This window comes from Arthrobotrys flagrans, assembly GCF_004000055.1.
Source record: "Arthrobotrys flagrans strain CBS H-5679 chromosome Unknown unitig_15, whole genome shotgun sequence".
NCBI classification, from domain to species: domain Eukaryota; kingdom Fungi; phylum Ascomycota; class Orbiliomycetes; order Orbiliales; family Orbiliaceae; genus Arthrobotrys; species Arthrobotrys flagrans.
In genome coordinates, this window is record NW_027137545.1 from 1,193,269 (window position 1) to 1,210,488 (window position 17,220).

Below are 17,220 nucleotides of genomic sequence, written 5' to 3' on the forward strand. Positions count from 1 at the left end.
GGGAGCTGCATGAGTTGAGACATCCCGCCAGTTTGGTGCCGGCGAGCTCAAGGTTTGCCTTGAGACTTGAATTCGGGGATATGTGGTAAAATTGGTTTAGCGAACCTGCATCGCAGCTGTCCATTGGTAACTGCAGAAACTCAACATGGACCCATGCAGGAACCAGCTACTGAATTTAAAAGATTTATCAGCTGATAACTATATGGAATGCTGAGTCGGGTCTCGAGGGAGTTGAGCAATGGTGAAAGATCTTGAAGCGCTGATGAGGGATCATGTGCGGCCTGGGAAGATTCGAGGAATATATTCTTATTTTAGTTTTTAGTTGTCAGCTCCTCTGAGCAGTTTATGCGATTAGGACTGTAGGTTAAATCTTAAACAATATATCACGAGGAGGCCTCAATTGACGATCTTACTCGTTGATGGAAGGCATGTTTGGACCAAACGGAAACTTGGTTTAGAGCATGTTACGCGAAACATTTGATTGGGCGGCCGTTATACGGTACGAGATAAACTGCCTCCACCTCAATTTTAGTCCATCCTGCGTTGAACTTCATGAAGCGAAGAGATGAGCCTATAACCTATGAGGGTAGACGAATTAAGACAACGGCACGGGGGTGCGGTCAGCAAAGACTGAAGCTTGGCGTTGATGAGCTTCCATATCCGACCGAGTATTAGGTTGAATGGTGGGGTAGACGTTCTGACTGCGGAGCCCACAGGAATACCTATCGATATAGAGGTCCTATTCAGCAATTTAGGAAGCGTCTATGATGACGTTTTACGAGATGCCGTCGACCGAGTCTGGAAATTCTATTCGGTGAAAGTTAAATCAATGGAGCTCGTTTTATCCTGCGAACCGAGGTCATCCAAAGTCTATCCAGTTATTATGGGGTCTCTTAACGATGGGCAAATGGCAATATGTGGGCTTTGATCCCGAATATCTGGGTGGGCAAGCGCTTCGGTAGCACACCAGTCCAGGGTCTACCCATGATTGGTTTTTTACCCATCAAATGAGGTCTGAAGCGACTAGGGAGCCTGGTCAGAAATCCCTCCCTGCTTTTCAAACGCTGCGTCGATGGTTTGGCCATGAGGTTTTTACTCTCCGAAGGTTCAATGGGAGTTGAAGGAAAGAGGAAAGGAAATGCGAATGGATCTTGTTTCCTTTTTTGATAGAGCACATCTTAACTAATGGGAACACTGAGTTTTGTGAATAAATTTGCAATTGTACTCGTCGACGGCTTCAGAGACATTGAATCGTATTTATTGACCTGCTGCAGGTGTCGTGTGGTATGGTTATGGGATGAAGCTTTGATTCGAGATATCCTGCCCAGGAGGACGAAAAGGAGACCCAGAGTCACCTCCGCAGGGCGAAATCATCAAAAGAAAAAAAAAATCTGCTCAAAAATGGACACAAGTTTCTAGCGTGAGATGCCAGTATATTTGCTTTTCTTGACCTCAAGAAGAAATAACAGGCCGTTGAACCAGCCAATGGGTAGACGTCCCTGTTATCCCTATTAAGAAAATTCAGGAGAAGCAAATAACTCTAACAACACCTGCGAAAAAGAAACCATGATGGCTCCGAGCAGTCAGTGGGCATCCCGGCGAGTGTGTTCGAGGAGTGTCACCGCGCAAAATTTCGCCCTCCCACCCCATTTCCCGTGAAAGGTCATTGGGGGGATCCACCTTTTCCTCCGCCCGCGAAGAGTTATACCATATTTGACATGATAGATTGGGGGGTAGTTCACAGTCTAGGTTAACCCTTATAATAGCACTGAGAACGAGGGGAGTGCGCTCATGGATCATATATCTGGACGTGGCTTCCCTCTTTCTTCACCTGACTTTTGGAATCATTTACGGCGTCTGCTTTTCCAAAATATTTTTCTGTAACGTCATAACAGCCGTCCGCCGTCGGTATTCTTCTTTCTTTTTCAAGCTGGGTTTTAAATTTTGCAGATACTTAAAAGCACTGAGGCGATATATCCTTTTGGCGTTAGACATTCTGGAGGAATATACGCATAGAAACATTGTTTAACTGGTAGCGATATCAAAATCTAATACTCAACATCGACTTTTAACGGCCATTAAATAAACAAAAACTAGGAAAAGGTTAGCATCTTGGGCCTTCCTCCATTCCGCTCTATTTAGCATCGATCATAGTCGCCGTTTCCCCCCCTCCCCTCAAGAGAGCATTATATTGATAACCGGGCCTTCCGCGATTAGGACAGACTACGAACCTCCTTGCATACAGCGCACACGCAGTTACGCCTACATCCTAGATACAGAAACGTAACAACAATAACTAAAGAATCCTGATATTGGCTGCCTATTAGATTCCTGGGTTCGAGTCAGTATAGGAGAGAGGAGAGAGGAGAACATAGAAGGACATATAGAAAGGGATTGGCTGCCTTGGACTGGACTTTTTACTTGACGTATTTCTGGAAACACCGCTAGCCAATTTTTTTTATCATACTTTATCCTTCATTCGAAATTCCGCGCTCTAAACGCAGCTAGGGACATTTCTTGGGAGCTATCCAGCCAATTATCACGACATTCCATTGCCTAAACGTTTTCGAACAGCCAGGAGTTGCTGCAGGGTTTGTGAAAGCGACTTGCAAACCTGCATACAGAGGACGACCAGAAAAGACGTTTCTGCATGAGGGGTACTTCGACAATTGATATACCAGGCCTACCTGCGCCCTCTTCGCCCTCAGCTTTATACTGACATCCCCGTGATCGAGAATCGAGGCAATCGAGATTCCAGGTACCTGATATTAGCCTTGCCGAAACTAGTCGATTTGCGGCCCCGGATTTAAAAAAGGTACCCTAGTCGTTCATTTTTTTGGGGCTATTGGTATATCTTCTCGACGAACTGCTTCTCATCGCCCTTTTAATTTCTGGGAGGAATATTTAAATCTTACTAAGAATTTAACGGTTGTGCCTTTGGCTGCATTATTTTATGGTCCGAATTTGGTCTGAGAATCCTGTCTGTGTTGCACGTCGACAATTTATCACATTAACAACGCAAATAGCTGCGTCGACATTGCTTCAACATTTCTCCCCGTCCGCAACTATCACCGAAGCGTCCTCATCCTTCTCACCTTCAACAACATCAAACCTGATATCCTTTCCAATGTCAGTTTGATGGTCCAATCCATACTGCCGTCAATCTAACATATCCTTTTCCCTTATCATTCCAATCCTGCACAAATTATCTCCACATCCAGAGGTGGTGATGAACACAAAAATACCAACTTCATCCTAACTTCAAGATACCTCTTTCGGGAGAATCTTTGCTTTTCGCAAAAGATGGAGTCGACGAATCTCACGGACTCGTCGCTCCTTCTCTACAAACGAGGGAGTAGAACTTCCTCGGTAGGTTCGAAGAAGACATTGCTGTCCCATTCGAGAACAATATCTTCCCAAGATCAGATCACCCCTCCACCTACACCCAAAGATGGCCCTTCGAGGGAGGCAACTCCTAAGGAGGCCTCATCGAAGCGGGTATCTATCCAGGAAGGGTCGGTCGCCAATGATACATCCAATGGTGAATCGTCTACGGACGTGAAGCCAGCGGATACACGGCCCAAGTCGCATACTTCGGCCTCTTCGAAGACCTCCAAGAGGATTTCAAGGCCGACAGAGTACCCGGCCTTCATGAGGGCATTCTACCATTTCAGGCCCTTCCAGAATGCAGACACAGCGACAGTTACAATAGCCCTGAGCCCGGGCGATATGATAATGGTTCACAATATCCACGAAAACGGGTGGGCAGACGGTACCACCCTGGCCTCGGGTTCCCGAGGCTGGCTGCCGACAAACTTCTGCGCGGCATACGAGGTCGATGAGATGCTACCTTTGTTAAAGGCTAGCATCGCCGTGTTCGAGGAGTGCAGAGTTGCCTCCAATGCTTCGTTTGTCACTGCTAGCCAGACTGTCGTCGCCGACGTGGTAAACGGTGTCAGACATCTTCTGGTAAGTCATCAGCCCTTTCCAGTTGAATGAATAGTCCTAACGTTCCGTGTAGGAAGTGACGGACTGCCTTACAAGAGATTCGGAAAACGTCCAAACAGATGAGACCATTCGCAAGACGCGAAAGGTTCTCCTTTCCGAACTCTCTGTTCTTGTCAAGACAGCTCGTCGATTGCCGGACGAGCTGGATGGCGAAGAACTAATGCCACAAGCTCAGGACCTCATCGACGACATGATACTTAGCTCGTTCAGGGTCGTGGTCCGAGGAGCCAAGTTTCTCGACGCCTGGTGCGAAATCCATGATCCTCTTCCTGAGGATCTTGGTGAAGACGAGATGACTACAATCAATGAAGACGATTGCGATTACACTGCTGAGGTTCGGACTGAGGCTGGTAACCGTGATTCCATCCAAACCTCTCTCACTACCGCCCTGGATCCCTTACCGGCAAAGGAGCGTCCACAACGTCTCACAATTATCACACCGTCGTACCAACCGACTACTGAGACCTCGTTTCTTGCTTTAACTCCGGCTTCAACTGTCAAGGAGTCTGACAGCGAAAGTGAAATCATGGAGCCGAAACCCGAGCCTGTTGTTGAAGTCGTTTTAGCCACAGCCAGGCTTAATTATACATACGACTCGCTGCTTAGCTGCCTAGCAACCTACATCGGCACAATCCACCTCAAGGCCCCCTTGCCGTCCCGACTATTTGTCCTTACGAAAGACGCCGTCGACGTTGGCAAGGAGCTACTTCACGTGGTCGATCTAGTTCAAGAACGCGGAGAAGCTGATGAATCACTTGAACTCAGCAAGACCAGCTTCAAAGAAGAAATGAATGTTCTTGTTACTGAAGCACAGCGCTTGGTTAAACCGCTCCTGGAACATGAGGATGAAGAACCCTTAGCAGGTAACGAAAGCCAACCTCTCATTGATGCTGCAACGAAATGTGTTCAAGGAGCAACACTATGCTTTGACAACGCTCATGGCTTTCTCGAGAAGATGGAAGATTTTGAAATCACACTCACTCCCACTGCCGGGCCAGCTGTTTCGCAAATTGGAATTGGTATTACTACTACAGTCCCTACTGCTCCAGTTGTCGATGGATTGAATTCTCCTACCACTGATTCTTCCCCTTCATACTCCTCATCCTCCTCTTCTTCTGAAGCCTCCTCGCCAGTCGTTATGAAATTGAATCTCGACAAGAACCTCCCATCCCTCCCTACAATCATGAGCCCGGTCACTGTGGAGCCATCGCTGGCTACCCCTGTTCCATCTCCGCCACCAAAAGACGTGATGATTATTGATGTCGAAGAAAAGCATCAATCTATTGATTCTACATCCGCTAGTTCTGTCTCAATGCAACGCGAGGATAGCCAACAGTCAGCCACAAGCGAGGAAGACAAGTTTTCCACAAGAGCGACCACCCCTATTCATGAAGAGTCGGAAACACCGCTCACGACCCCTGTACCCAAGCCCACAACCACTGTCGTTATTCCAACTTCGGAAGCTTCCCAAAGCGACAGCACACCTCCAACTCCTGTTGATGCGCCCGCAATCCCTAAGACACACGCCCATAATCTTGTCACAAAAGATGGTCTTGTGTATATTGGCTCAGTCGCTGCCTTGGTCGAGCAAATGACCATGCCTGACTCTAAACCAGATATCATCTTCGTCACAACATTCTTTACCACCTTCAGGTGCTGGTCTTCTCCTACTGAGATCACGAAGGCCCTTATCGATCGCTTCGACGAAGTCGACCAGAACCTCTTGGGCTCAACTCCTGTCCGCGTCCGTGTCTATAACGTTTTCAAGACCTGGCTGGAGACTCATTGGAAGAAGGAGTCCGATATGGAAGCTCTTCCCATCATTAGGGATTTCGCAATCAATAAATTGAAGCCAGTGCTGGTTACACCCGGTGACCGCCTCCAAGAGCTCACTGACAAGGTTCTTCACGTTGCGTCTGATACCTCTCTTGTTCCAAGGGAACCTGCTACACTTCAGAAAACAAGAAGCGCCGTTGCCCTTAATCAAGCAACCGGCTTCCCAGAGCCAAGGGTTACGAGCAGGCAATACACTACCCTCAGAACCTTCCAATCAAACGGTGGTGAAGTTCCATCCGTTCTCGAATTCGACCCCCATGAAATCGCACGGCAGCTTACAGTCATCGACCAGAAAATCTGGTGTCAAATTACCCCTCACGAGCTTCTTGGTAAAGAGTGGACTAAGAAAGAAGATTCTCGTGCTGTCAACGTTCTTGCTATGACCAAGCTCTCTACCCAAATGGCCCTCTGGATCGCATTTACAATTCTGAATGATCCCGACCCGAAAAAGCGGGCCGCTGTCATTAAGCACTGGATCAAGATTGCTGACAAACTATTTGAAATGGCCAACTTCAACACTATGATGGCAATTATCTGCGCTTTGAACAATTCAACTATCGGACGACTCAAGAAGACCTGGGAGCTTGTCTCTCCTAAGACGAAGGCCGCTCTTGAGAAACTTCGATCTATTGTTGACCCTAGCAGGAATTACTTTGAGCTGCGTTCTAGAACAAGAAACCAGCTAGCGCCTTGTCTCCCCTTCTTGGGTCTATACCTCACTGACATGGTATTCTTCGTTGACGGGAATGCTGACAAGAGGCCACTTCCTGACGAAGACCCAAAGAACCCAACTGGTGTCAACTTTTTCAAGTATACCCAGATGACGAAGCTACTCCAAGAGATCCAGAACTTCCAGCATCCTTATCCTATTCAGGAAGTCCCAGAGTTCCAGTATTGGCTGGAATACCAAATGCGAACCCTTAACGAATCAGGCTACGGTGACGTTCAAAAGCTGTATCGACAATCCCTCGCGATCGAACCTAAGAGAAAGGACCCACCAGCAGCTCCTATTCTCACAGTCTCAACATCCGATCTCACTCCAGCTAGTAATCCTGCTGTTGCCACCCCAATCAATGGCTCCGAAAACCGAGGCCTCTTGGGCTGGACCTCATCTATACTCAAAGACAAATCATCCATCGCCAGCTTCAACCTCGCCATGAGTAATCCGTAGAAACATTTACGCAACGGGCTGCGCAAGAAGTCCGGGAACACGGCCCAATCAGCAGGGCCATTGAATGTCTTTTCTCCTATTCCAGACATCTACTTTCTGCTTTCCTCTCTCTCTCACTACCCCCCGCTAAACTTCTCCTACTGTCTACGCCAACTTCTCTTTCCCTACCACTATTCCCATTCCAACCGGCGGTGGATTCTACCCCCTAAAGGGGCATCGAACTCTTTTGTTTCCAATTGTTTTCTGAATTTGTTTTCCTGATTTTACATATCCAAAAAAGGAGTCACACCGGAGTCATTGACCTCTTGCTTTTTCTTCACGGAGTTTTTATTTTATCTTTCTAGCGAAACCGGCGTTCCCTCTACACGCGTGCCATTCAGAAAAACGGTGTTTTCTTGTTTTTATATCCTGATCCATACCCTCCATTTCCAAACCACCATTATTGTTATCGCTCCTCTGTTTTTTATTTTTCTATGAGGGAGGGACATGATCAGGGATTTCTTGTGTTTTTCTGTTATGATGAGCACATACTGCACGAAAGTCGGAAGCTACAAAAAGAACTCAGGGAGGGACCTAAAATAGAGCTTAAAGCTAGCTTTCAATACAATGAACAAATAAATTAACACACAAATTTCTAATGATTCATTTTCCTTTGCATTTTCACGAACCTTTTAATGTGCTGTAGGCCTAGTGAAGCCCCTCGCTTGTCCTGACGTTTCGAAAGCTGCGGGGCTTGTGTCTCGATGCCTTTCTCAGCTGTCAATGAAATTGTGGAGCTCCATAGTCCCGGTGCTAAGAAAAGGGAACGGAACGAACGAAGGCCACTTTTGGTCATAATTTCTCCTTAATTCGATGTCATATGAATCGTCAAATCCACTAACACCACTATATTGCATATCGACACGTCTATATCGATCCCCTAATCGTTTCATTTTATTTTCCAGGACCGTGACACAATCCCGACCTCGATGGCTGCACGGGAAGCTAACGGTGTCGACGCCGAAACATCACGGGCCGGGGTCCACTAACGCCCAACTTCGGCCCGTGGTGCATATACAAAGCAACACGAAATAAAAGCAACGATAGAAGCCACCGAAAGCCAGATATCTGCGTGTTCAATATACTAACAAACAAATTTCCACTCGATGACTGAGATCAGCTACCTAGCAGGTCTCCTTCAGCTTCAGCCTTAGGTTCGTCCACGATCTCTGCGGAGTAGTGAACCAGCTAATATTAACGATACACCACAGCCAGGGTGCCGATTGACATACGCCTCAGTTGACTCCTTTGCTTGAGCTTTAGTGTGGCTTTTAAGTTTTCAAGTTCGTGATGTCACAACATTTCTATAGTCTTTCATTAGGTAAATCACTACTAGGGTATTTGGTATTATAAATTTAATCCCCGAGTATTGATAGATCTGTCCGTACCGGTACCCGCCAGATTTCTAGGCTCTCCACATTGTAATGTAACCAAGAGTTTTTCTTATACTTACAGTGTTTAACCCTCCGCTCGTCAATTTCGCATTCAGGAACATTCGCACTGTTAAATTTATGACTTGCAGAATTAATTTATGCCGGGGCGACTTGGGTACGATGGCCGTCTCCGGGGCCCGGAATTGCTCTAGAACTAATGTCAATCTAATCTACCACTGAAAATTTAGCGCCTCCTTTCGTGGAAAAGTCGAAAACTTCTAGACATCGAAAGAAGGAATATGGATCATATCACAGATTTAAGCTCATGCTAGCGTCAGTTCCTTCTCCGTTCTGGCGTGGCATGGCTGACAAAATACAACACGACACAAAACATCATCTACGAGATTGTTTTTTTCGTTCCTGTTTTCAGTGTATGCGGTTCAAATATCCCGAGATACTACGGGATTCATCGATGGATGTACAAGTACGGGATATCGTGCAGACACGTGTGTTAGGTAAAGGTTCAGAAAATACCAGAAGATCTTTTGAGGGTTCGATGTTTAAGATTTATCCGAGATCTTACGATAGTTTTTCCGATGGCGCGTGCACACCTGCATATCAACATTACTTTTTGCGGACAGGGCCCGCGGCTATAAGTAGTGGAGCCCTATTTATAGGAAGGTTTGGGTTTTGTCTTTAAACTTCTTTGCTTTTCTGCGGAGTTTAGATTCTTGGCTTATCGTGTGCCGTCTTTGTGAAGGTATATATAGAAGTGCCGGTGGAGCTGGCGCCGCCATATGGAGTCTCCAAGTTTGCCTTTTAGAAGATTTAACAATTACGATTGAATTTCACGATTAGGTTCTTCGGCAGTGGGGAGGCCTTTGTACTCTAGACTTTCGGGATACTCGGTACTCATGGCTTGGATATATTTTCGAGCCACGCAACCGTTTTGATCTTAGGACGCCCCGGGCCGTCATATACGCGGACAGGGCGGGAGAGCTTTACGGATAAATGCGAAGCAAGTACTCTAGGGTTTTATAAATCAGAGTTGGGGAACATATTGTCTTACAGTTTTAGTGAGATATCGAGAGTGGAGTTCCGATGAGGTACTGCATTATTCCTACTCGACATATGGCTGGGTTCACATGCATAGATCCGGAGCCATTGGCTTTTAACGAATTCCTAAGGTCACAAACAATTCGGGGGGCTTTGATTCATGAGCTCTTGTAGAGTATACTCATAATCTGAACGTATAATAATTTATCGACTTGGGCGATGTCAGCTAATTTGCATCGATTTGGCAATTATCGGAGCCCGGAAACCGGTGTTAAATTTATATCCATTCAACTAGATCCGTGGCCAGCTAAGTATCTATGAAAAGATACAAAAATTTTATCCGAAGAAATCCCAATGCCCGAAGGGACTTGTCTCATATTCTTTGGAGGGCATGTATGCATCTGGTGCTGGGCACTCTGCTAGATCCTCCAAAAATGCAACGTGTTCAAACAAACGGCTCCAAAGGTGCCGGGGTCCGTAAATCCCGTTCCACCGATATCAATGTACTCACCACCAACTTTGATAAAGTTCGCCTGAGTCTGCGAAGTTTTCCGGAGGACCCTGCACCACCCGCATGGAGTAAGTTACCCGTCCACCTTCTTGGATTTCGGGGAGTTATAGTGCCATCACCATTGACGTAGATCTCATACTAGTGCGTTTGGTTGGTGGCGACTATGCGCTCTACTGCTGCGTTTTGCCATAATACCCGAAACTCAGTATCGTGCCATATTCCCATCTCTAGGATGTCAAGAGTATCCTCTGTTAGGACCTATATTGTACCTCTCGCAGCATTTGCAAAACTAGCGGACATCGTAATGAAGTAGTAACGTTGAGAAGCATCGTTTTCGTAGCCCGGGCGGAAATCGGTTTGCCGGATATCACGAAGTTGTTTGGGTTCCGGACGTAGCGAGCAGCACGTTCCCCACCCATCCAACGGCTTGGCCAACCAGTCTATTAGCATACATGTTAGCGATCAAAGGAATAAAAAAACCTCGAGTAATTAGAGTATTTAACACCCTTCAAAGGCAATTTACCCAGATAGTCTGTAGGCCACGGACCCTGGCAAAATCGCGTGCTTCATCAGACAATGACTCCGTTTGCCGATTGGCATTTTCGTCGGCGAGTATAAAACAGGGAACAACTTCTGCCATGGTAGTCTAGCCTTCGCATGGCGATCTGCATCTAGGCTTCTGTGATCTTATTAAACTGCAAAAAGTTCATTCCTTCAATCTCTGCTAAACTTCGTGGTGCGACACTATTCTGCGGCATATAGCAAATTGCAGTATCAAGATATATTGTGTTCGAACACCAATAGCCGCTGAATCGTGTATATGACTGCGACGGTTTAACACAAGGTATTCGCGGTGTACCCCCGTCGCATAAGATAACACCGACTATGTTGTTGTAATTGACGTCGTCCCAACTGAATTCGGTGTATGTACACTCAAGCTTGCAACTGTGGTTCAATATGAGATAGTCCTTGTTGCTAGCTGCTGGAACATCGGCCTCCGGCCTGGCCGGGTTGGTAAGTGAACGCCCAGTGAAACATGTGGCATTTTCGGGAGCGACAAGATTTTGTCCGAGGCCTTGGAGTATTTCGCACTCAAATATTTGGTCAGATTTCACAGCCGGCATAAACATCAATTTGTTCCTGGCTTAAAAGGTCGAGATCGTGGTCTGCCGTCCATATCCTTTTTTTTTTTTTTTTTCAAGAAAACAGAACAATAACAAGGTTAGCATTTGACGCGCGAATATCAGAGTGATATGCAGGGTGGGGGCAAGAGTTATTTAATTATATAATGTCTGTCCGTGCCTCAAAATATCCGGAGCCTTTCACATGTAAGAGTAGAGATGCAGCTAAGCACTAGTTGGTATATATCAAACTCATCGGCATTTGCGTATCAGATACCAGATTCGCAGATGCAACTGCTGTTGACCATGCCGGTTTTTCTTTGGGCATTGCGCCGCCTGCAGGTTACTTCGAACAGCTCCACCAACCCGAAAATGGCAATCTATGTGTTGTTAGAGATTGAGTTGTTTTTGTTGTATATTTTGAAGTTACACAGGCAGACGGGTGAAGATGTTGGTCCGAGCTAGCTATCAGTGCTCCTGCAACAGCCATGCATCAAATCCTTCGTGGTTTTCTCTCCCTGTTTCCACCCGATCCATCTGTCTGTATTCACCTTACGCGCTCGCAGTGTCGGCCCCCAACTGCGCCTCCAGACCCCCGATACCCCCTCCAGTCCTAACAGCCGCTACCATTAGCGTCACCACTATCATTGTCTTGATCATCAATAACTTCATTTCGGATATCGACAACTAGCAACAACAACAACACGACCATGTATCTCGTCTCCCGTGCTGTTTGGTTCCTCGTCGGCTCGTTAGCCTACCTTGGGGCCGTCGTCAATGCTGCCGGCGTGCTGGAAATCGACGTGGTCTTCCCGCGCACCAACGAGACATATGCGCCGACGGACAAGTTTCCCATCGTCTTTGCACTGCAGAATGCCGGGCTGGCCAAACATCTCACACCTTCTATCCACTCGTCCGTCCGCAATGGCTCCAACTTGGAGTCGGGGTTCGGAAACTCCATTCACGACCTGACCTATGCCAACTACTCCAGCGAGCCCTACTTTGTGTACCACTACGTGAACGTCGACACCGAGGGGCCTCTTGGGACCAACGAGCGTCTGGTACTTGCGCAGTGCTGGCCTCCTCTTCTCCGACTGCGAACCCCTGCCGGGTTAAGATCGACACAGCTGCCGCCGCGAGCATGTCCGCTGTTTTGCATGCCGCATTGTGCAAAGGCTTGAACGCACCTGCCGACTGCACAAAAGAAAATGTTGCCCAGCAGCTGGTCGTTGCAGGTGTCGCGATCTTCGCAGCTGCTTTCGGCGCCATTGGTTTCCTTCTTGCCTGATCAGTGATCACTGATCAGACAACGGGTTACATTGCCCAGCCCCACCCCCCACCATCGTAACTATCCCACCTCTTCTTCATGTCTTTTTGTTATGTAGATATAGGGGTTGTAGTTTAATTATGGGGATAGGGCTAGACAGTTACCACGTGGTATTCCTCCGTCGTCTAATTAATTTGCTTGCACTATCTTTCACCTCCCGTACCTATTCTTGACTTTCACATGTTCACACATCTCACATCTCGGCAAGGTTAATGTGCGACGAAGTCGCCCAATACGAGAAACATGACCTACTCAAAACCCACCCCCCTCGCCTCTTGTATTCCATGCGGTCCTACCCATCCTTGCGGTGTTATTGGCCGGCCTTATGGCCCCTTACAGGATCCTGTCAGCTTTGCGGTGGACATGCTCTAGTGCCTCGGCGCCTGTTGAAGACTCACTCTTCCTCTCGGTCAGAAAAGGGAGCCCTAAGAGAAGGGGGTAAGATTATAATGGCAGCGGAGGTCCTCCACTCTTCCACATCGAGAGCCAAATCCATTCCGACATCAAGCGGCATCTGACACACACTCTAAAGGTACGAGTTACAAGTCCAGTAACTCTTAGCAACAACCTAAAATATACTAACAGTCCTGCCCTCATCGAGGCGTCCGCGATACAAGATCACGCCCTGAGCTACCCAGCACCATGGTGACTTCATAACGGCTCACGGTGGCACTTGGGGCTGTTATCCTCGTGCCAGGGGCCGTAGCGTTCATCCCTCCGGTTGGCACAGCTGTACGGGGCCGGCTCCATAAACAGGAAGCGGATTGGCCATGATGCTGTCGATGGCTCTGGAGATAGCAGTTCCGGAGTCTACCAAAGTCAGCACGCGTACAAGAAGATGAAAAAATAAGGGCTAGGACGATGGCTTTGACGACAACTGGGACGACAACTGGAACGATAACTGGGACGACACTTGGGAAGATAACTGGGGCGATGGGATTGATGGCGGTGATGTGATACCTTGGATATTTTGTCAAAGCAGCCTTTTTTGTTGGAGGAGGGGCATCATCGACGGCGCCAGGGTCACTGGGGCTTCGCTCTCGCTTGATAGCGCCTATAGGCGTTAGCACCTACTCAATGAAGCGTCGAACGGATGGAAGATTGATGGAATTACTCTGATGATGCTGATTATCGGCCATTATGGAGCTTGATGGCAGGGGCGATGATATGATGGGCTGGAGCGTGACTGGTGGCTGGGAAGGAAGGCGTAAGAGACTAGGACGATGAAGCTGGTAGTAGGGAATGATGAAGGGAAAGCCGTGCGAAAAGGTCGCTGATGGTAGGGAGCGGAGCTCGAAGCTGGTGAGGTGGTGGTGATGGTGGTGATGTTGTTGATTGGCTTGGACGAAGGACGATACAGTATTTTGCGGCAGCTTGAACTTATCGCGTCGCGTCTACGGCCATATGCAACAGAACATATCTGAGCTAGAGAACCCAAGATTTTCGATTACCATGAATTCCCTTTGGGGCACTGAAATTTGATGCAAGAACTCTAAGCTGGTTGCTTCAAGGTGAATCTCTTTCCATTGCTTTACAATATCAACCGCAAACGCCGTAACACCCTATAGTTAGCATATCCTACACGTTATATTGATAACGTACAATCAACAGCAGAATCGCCGTCTAAGTGACAAAGACAGAAAAGGATTGAAGTTCTTCGAGCTTCTGCAGCAGCTTCCACGCATTACCATACCCCTTCTTCTGCTCAACGGTAACCTCCCTAAGCCAGTGGTCGTAATCATCCCAAGTAGCGATCCCTAGTTCCTAGATTCTCAGCTCAACGAACAGCTTATCGCGCAGATCTTCATCCCTCCAGACAGCTGAATAGATAGCCATACAAGGCCGAAAGTTGACGCAACTCTGGCTGGTGATGCAGACCAGTTTTATCATTCCACAATATATACAAACGGTATTAGGGAAGGGATTTGGGCGTAAGGGAACATCCTTCTCGGTGCACTGGGAATGGGTATGTTGGGGAGAGAGCTGCTTAGGAAGAACCTCTTCTCACTCTCCTTCAAAAACCTACCAACTATTCACCAAGTATGGCGGGCAATTCGCTTAAATCCCACATGTAGTTTTGGCATAAAATTAACATCTGATTCTTACAACCGATTCCTTTGACTAAATATATTAAAATAAGTAATTTATAATATTGCTGAAACTTTTAGCTATATTAAAATTTATAATTATAGTAAAAATAATATTTTATATTCAAGTTTAATGATATTGTCAGGAGGCGTTCTCCTAGACGTTCGTCCTAGACCGACGGAGTACGGTATCCGAAATACCACACGACAACACACAAGCTTCTGAGAAAGGCAGGCGTAAGAACACAACAATACACAAATGTCCTACAAAAAAAAGCGTAAGAATAACTACCGTTAGTAAGCTTCTTCCGTAGGATGGAAACCTCCCATCCGGAAGGCAAGTTTCCATCTTGCTCATCCTGCCATAATACCATCCGGATGGGCAGGATGGAGCTCGATGGAACTGTGTTTTTTTCTTGATGCACCCTATTATTCTAAACATAGCATCCTCTTGAATTTCCCTGAATAGAGTGCCATATCTTAGATGTAGCATCCTCTTGAATTTCCCTGAATAGAGTGCCATATCTTAGATGTAGCATCCAAATTGTTTACTATTATAGTGCAAATTTCCTTTGAATCGGTCATTTGACATACATCGCCAATGAGCTGAGTATTATAGTATTGAATAATCGGTGATGATATCACATAGCTTCCACTTGGGAGGTAGACAATTGCGGGTGATACTGTGCTCGATCCGCAATTTTCACCACATCTATTTCCACTGCACTAGAGATTGCTAAGTTTATTGCAACTATATCGTCTGTGACGCCGTCTCCTTTGGCTCCGAAATCTTTCACATTATATTACGAAAGACCTATGATGTAGGTTTAGCATCCTGTACCCTGTAGATTCCGGAACGCCTAGACTGACCGAATACCTGGAGCTACCGCCAACAGCAACAAAACCGTGCGGGACGCCTTCCATCCCCTTTTATAAAATTGTTTTTGGGGTTTCTTGGTCTTGATATTGTGTTTTCCAATGGAATAGCGATGGAGGAATCGTTTTGAACTACGAGTATGGATGATTCTGACCGCGCGAGTGACTGTCTACTCCCGTACTCTTTCCGGATAGCACCGACCGCACTGGTAGTGAGTACCGCCAGCAACCACACTAATACTAAGCCGACATGTTTCATTTTCGGATGCGAATCTTCGACAATAGAACCCGCGGAATGCCTTTGAACTTTTTAGCGTGCGTAATAAGTTCATGTAATTATGCCATAAACTACGACTGGGATTGGTATATAAAAATAACGATCAACCTGCAACTGATTCCTCATGGTATAAATAGTACTCAGACGTACATCTGGACGTCTCCAAGCTCTAATTAACCGTCAAGAGTGTGTACGCTCCAAATTCGGATTCTCTACTCATACGATTTAGCGTGTCGAAATCCCTCCAAACGATAGGTCGGGGAACTTAACGTTACGCAATTTTACCAAGCCATAACGAACGAACTAACGAAGCATCCTGTATTAACTAAATCGATGGCAGCTGGAAAGACGGTACATTGCGTCAGAAGCTTGGTAGAGCTCATAGTATTAGTAGTTCCGGACTATGAAAAAAAAGAAAGGTTTGATCATGATATCAGATGTTCTTTACGCGAGCAAATTGCAACTAGGTGTCCAACTTGGTGTATATAAGGGCGCCATAAGTCCTCAGCTTAACTCTTCAATTCCACCACCAGCTTCAGCTCAAGACAATTCGATTACTCTCTCAAAACCATATCTTTCAAACTCAATTGAACCCTCATAGATATATAAATCATCTCTATCACACAATATGGCCAACATCGTGCAAGTTGATATCCCTGTGCACGTCCCGGACCCCTTCCGGGGCTTCAACCCACACGAGTCACCTCGTGAAGATCTTGACAGGGTCGGATATCCGCCCCGCCCCGACCCCAACCTATCCCCGCAAGAGCATGCTCTGTGGGAGTATATTGCCAAACGTAACCACACATATGTTCATGCAGTCCCCACCGCATTTCAACCCTCCCGAGTTAATCCTAGCATCGGACTCTATAAGGCTAGGAACTGGTCTGGCGGTGTCCTCCCCGTCCGCCCACAAGTCTATACCCCGCAGAATTGATGCGCTTAACCTGCAAGACCCTTTCGATCATGTTTTCGGATCATGGATTATCCCCAATCTACATCCCCAAAGGCACGAAAATGGATGATTCAAGGATGACGACTATGAATTATACACCTGGGTCGGCTTGGATGGATGGGAAAACAATGAAACTCACAAAGTCGGCGTAGTATCAGGGATTAAAGTTGAAGACGGCAAAATCGTTGATCGGTACAACTATGCCGCAATCTTCCTCCGCGATCGTACCGATGCCACCATCAAGGTCGTTACGTTTGACCGCTTCATATTCGAACCTGGTGATATTGCCACCGGTTATGTCGGCCACGTTTAGCGTGGCCCCAGGGCTGGTCGAGTCTGGTTTATAAACCAAGGCACTAACTAATGGCTTTCTGCCACCATAACTGGCATGACATTGCCAAGAAAGAGCGCCGAATGGATCACAGCCGGCCAAGGACCGTTGGAGCGGCACCGACACCCCTTCCCTAATTATAGGTCACAGTTTTCTTCGAAGGGTTTGCGGTGCAGTGGAGAGGACACATTCAGGGTATCGAAAGATCATTGCTTTCAAATGCGGTTGGCTTAGACTCGTCGGCTGAATGGA

General features: G+C 46.9%; 4 protein-coding genes across 4 annotated transcripts; 3 read left to right on the forward strand and 1 right to left on the reverse strand.

Moving 5' to 3' along the window:
* Positions 1-3,303: 3,303 nt before the first annotated feature.
* DFL_000300 (uncharacterized protein) lies at positions 3,304-7,015 on the forward strand (the record flags this gene model as incomplete). Its single annotated transcript, XM_067631869.1, has 2 exons — positions 3,304-3,969; positions 4,022-7,015. 2 exons carry the CDS (start codon positions 3,304-3,306, stop codon positions 7,013-7,015), a joined length of 3,660 nt encoding a protein of 1,219 aa, XP_067494828.1.
* Positions 7,016-11,825: 4,810 nt separating this feature from the next.
* DFL_000301 (uncharacterized protein) lies at positions 11,826-12,403 on the forward strand (the record flags this gene model as incomplete). The annotated part of the gene is made up of 2 exons (XM_067631880.1): positions 11,826-12,176; positions 12,233-12,403. The coding sequence occupies 2 exons, from the start codon at positions 11,826-11,828 to the stop codon at positions 12,401-12,403; spliced, it is 522 nt and encodes a 173-aa protein (XP_067494829.1).
* Positions 12,404-13,035: 632 nt separating this feature from the next.
* DFL_000302 (uncharacterized protein) lies at positions 13,036-13,581 on the reverse strand (the record flags this gene model as incomplete). The annotated part of the gene is made up of 2 exons (XM_067631892.1): positions 13,036-13,496; positions 13,557-13,581. 2 exons carry the CDS (start codon positions 13,579-13,581, stop codon positions 13,036-13,038), a joined length of 486 nt encoding a protein of 161 aa, XP_067494830.1.
* A 2,729-nt stretch (positions 13,582-16,310) lies between these two features.
* DFL_000303 (uncharacterized protein) lies at positions 16,311-16,950 on the forward strand (the record flags this gene model as incomplete). Its single annotated transcript, XM_067631903.1, has 2 exons — positions 16,311-16,598; positions 16,714-16,950. The coding sequence occupies 2 exons, from the start codon at positions 16,311-16,313 to the stop codon at positions 16,948-16,950; spliced, it is 525 nt and encodes a 174-aa protein (XP_067494831.1).
* Between the last annotated feature and the right edge of the window lie 270 nt (positions 16,951-17,220).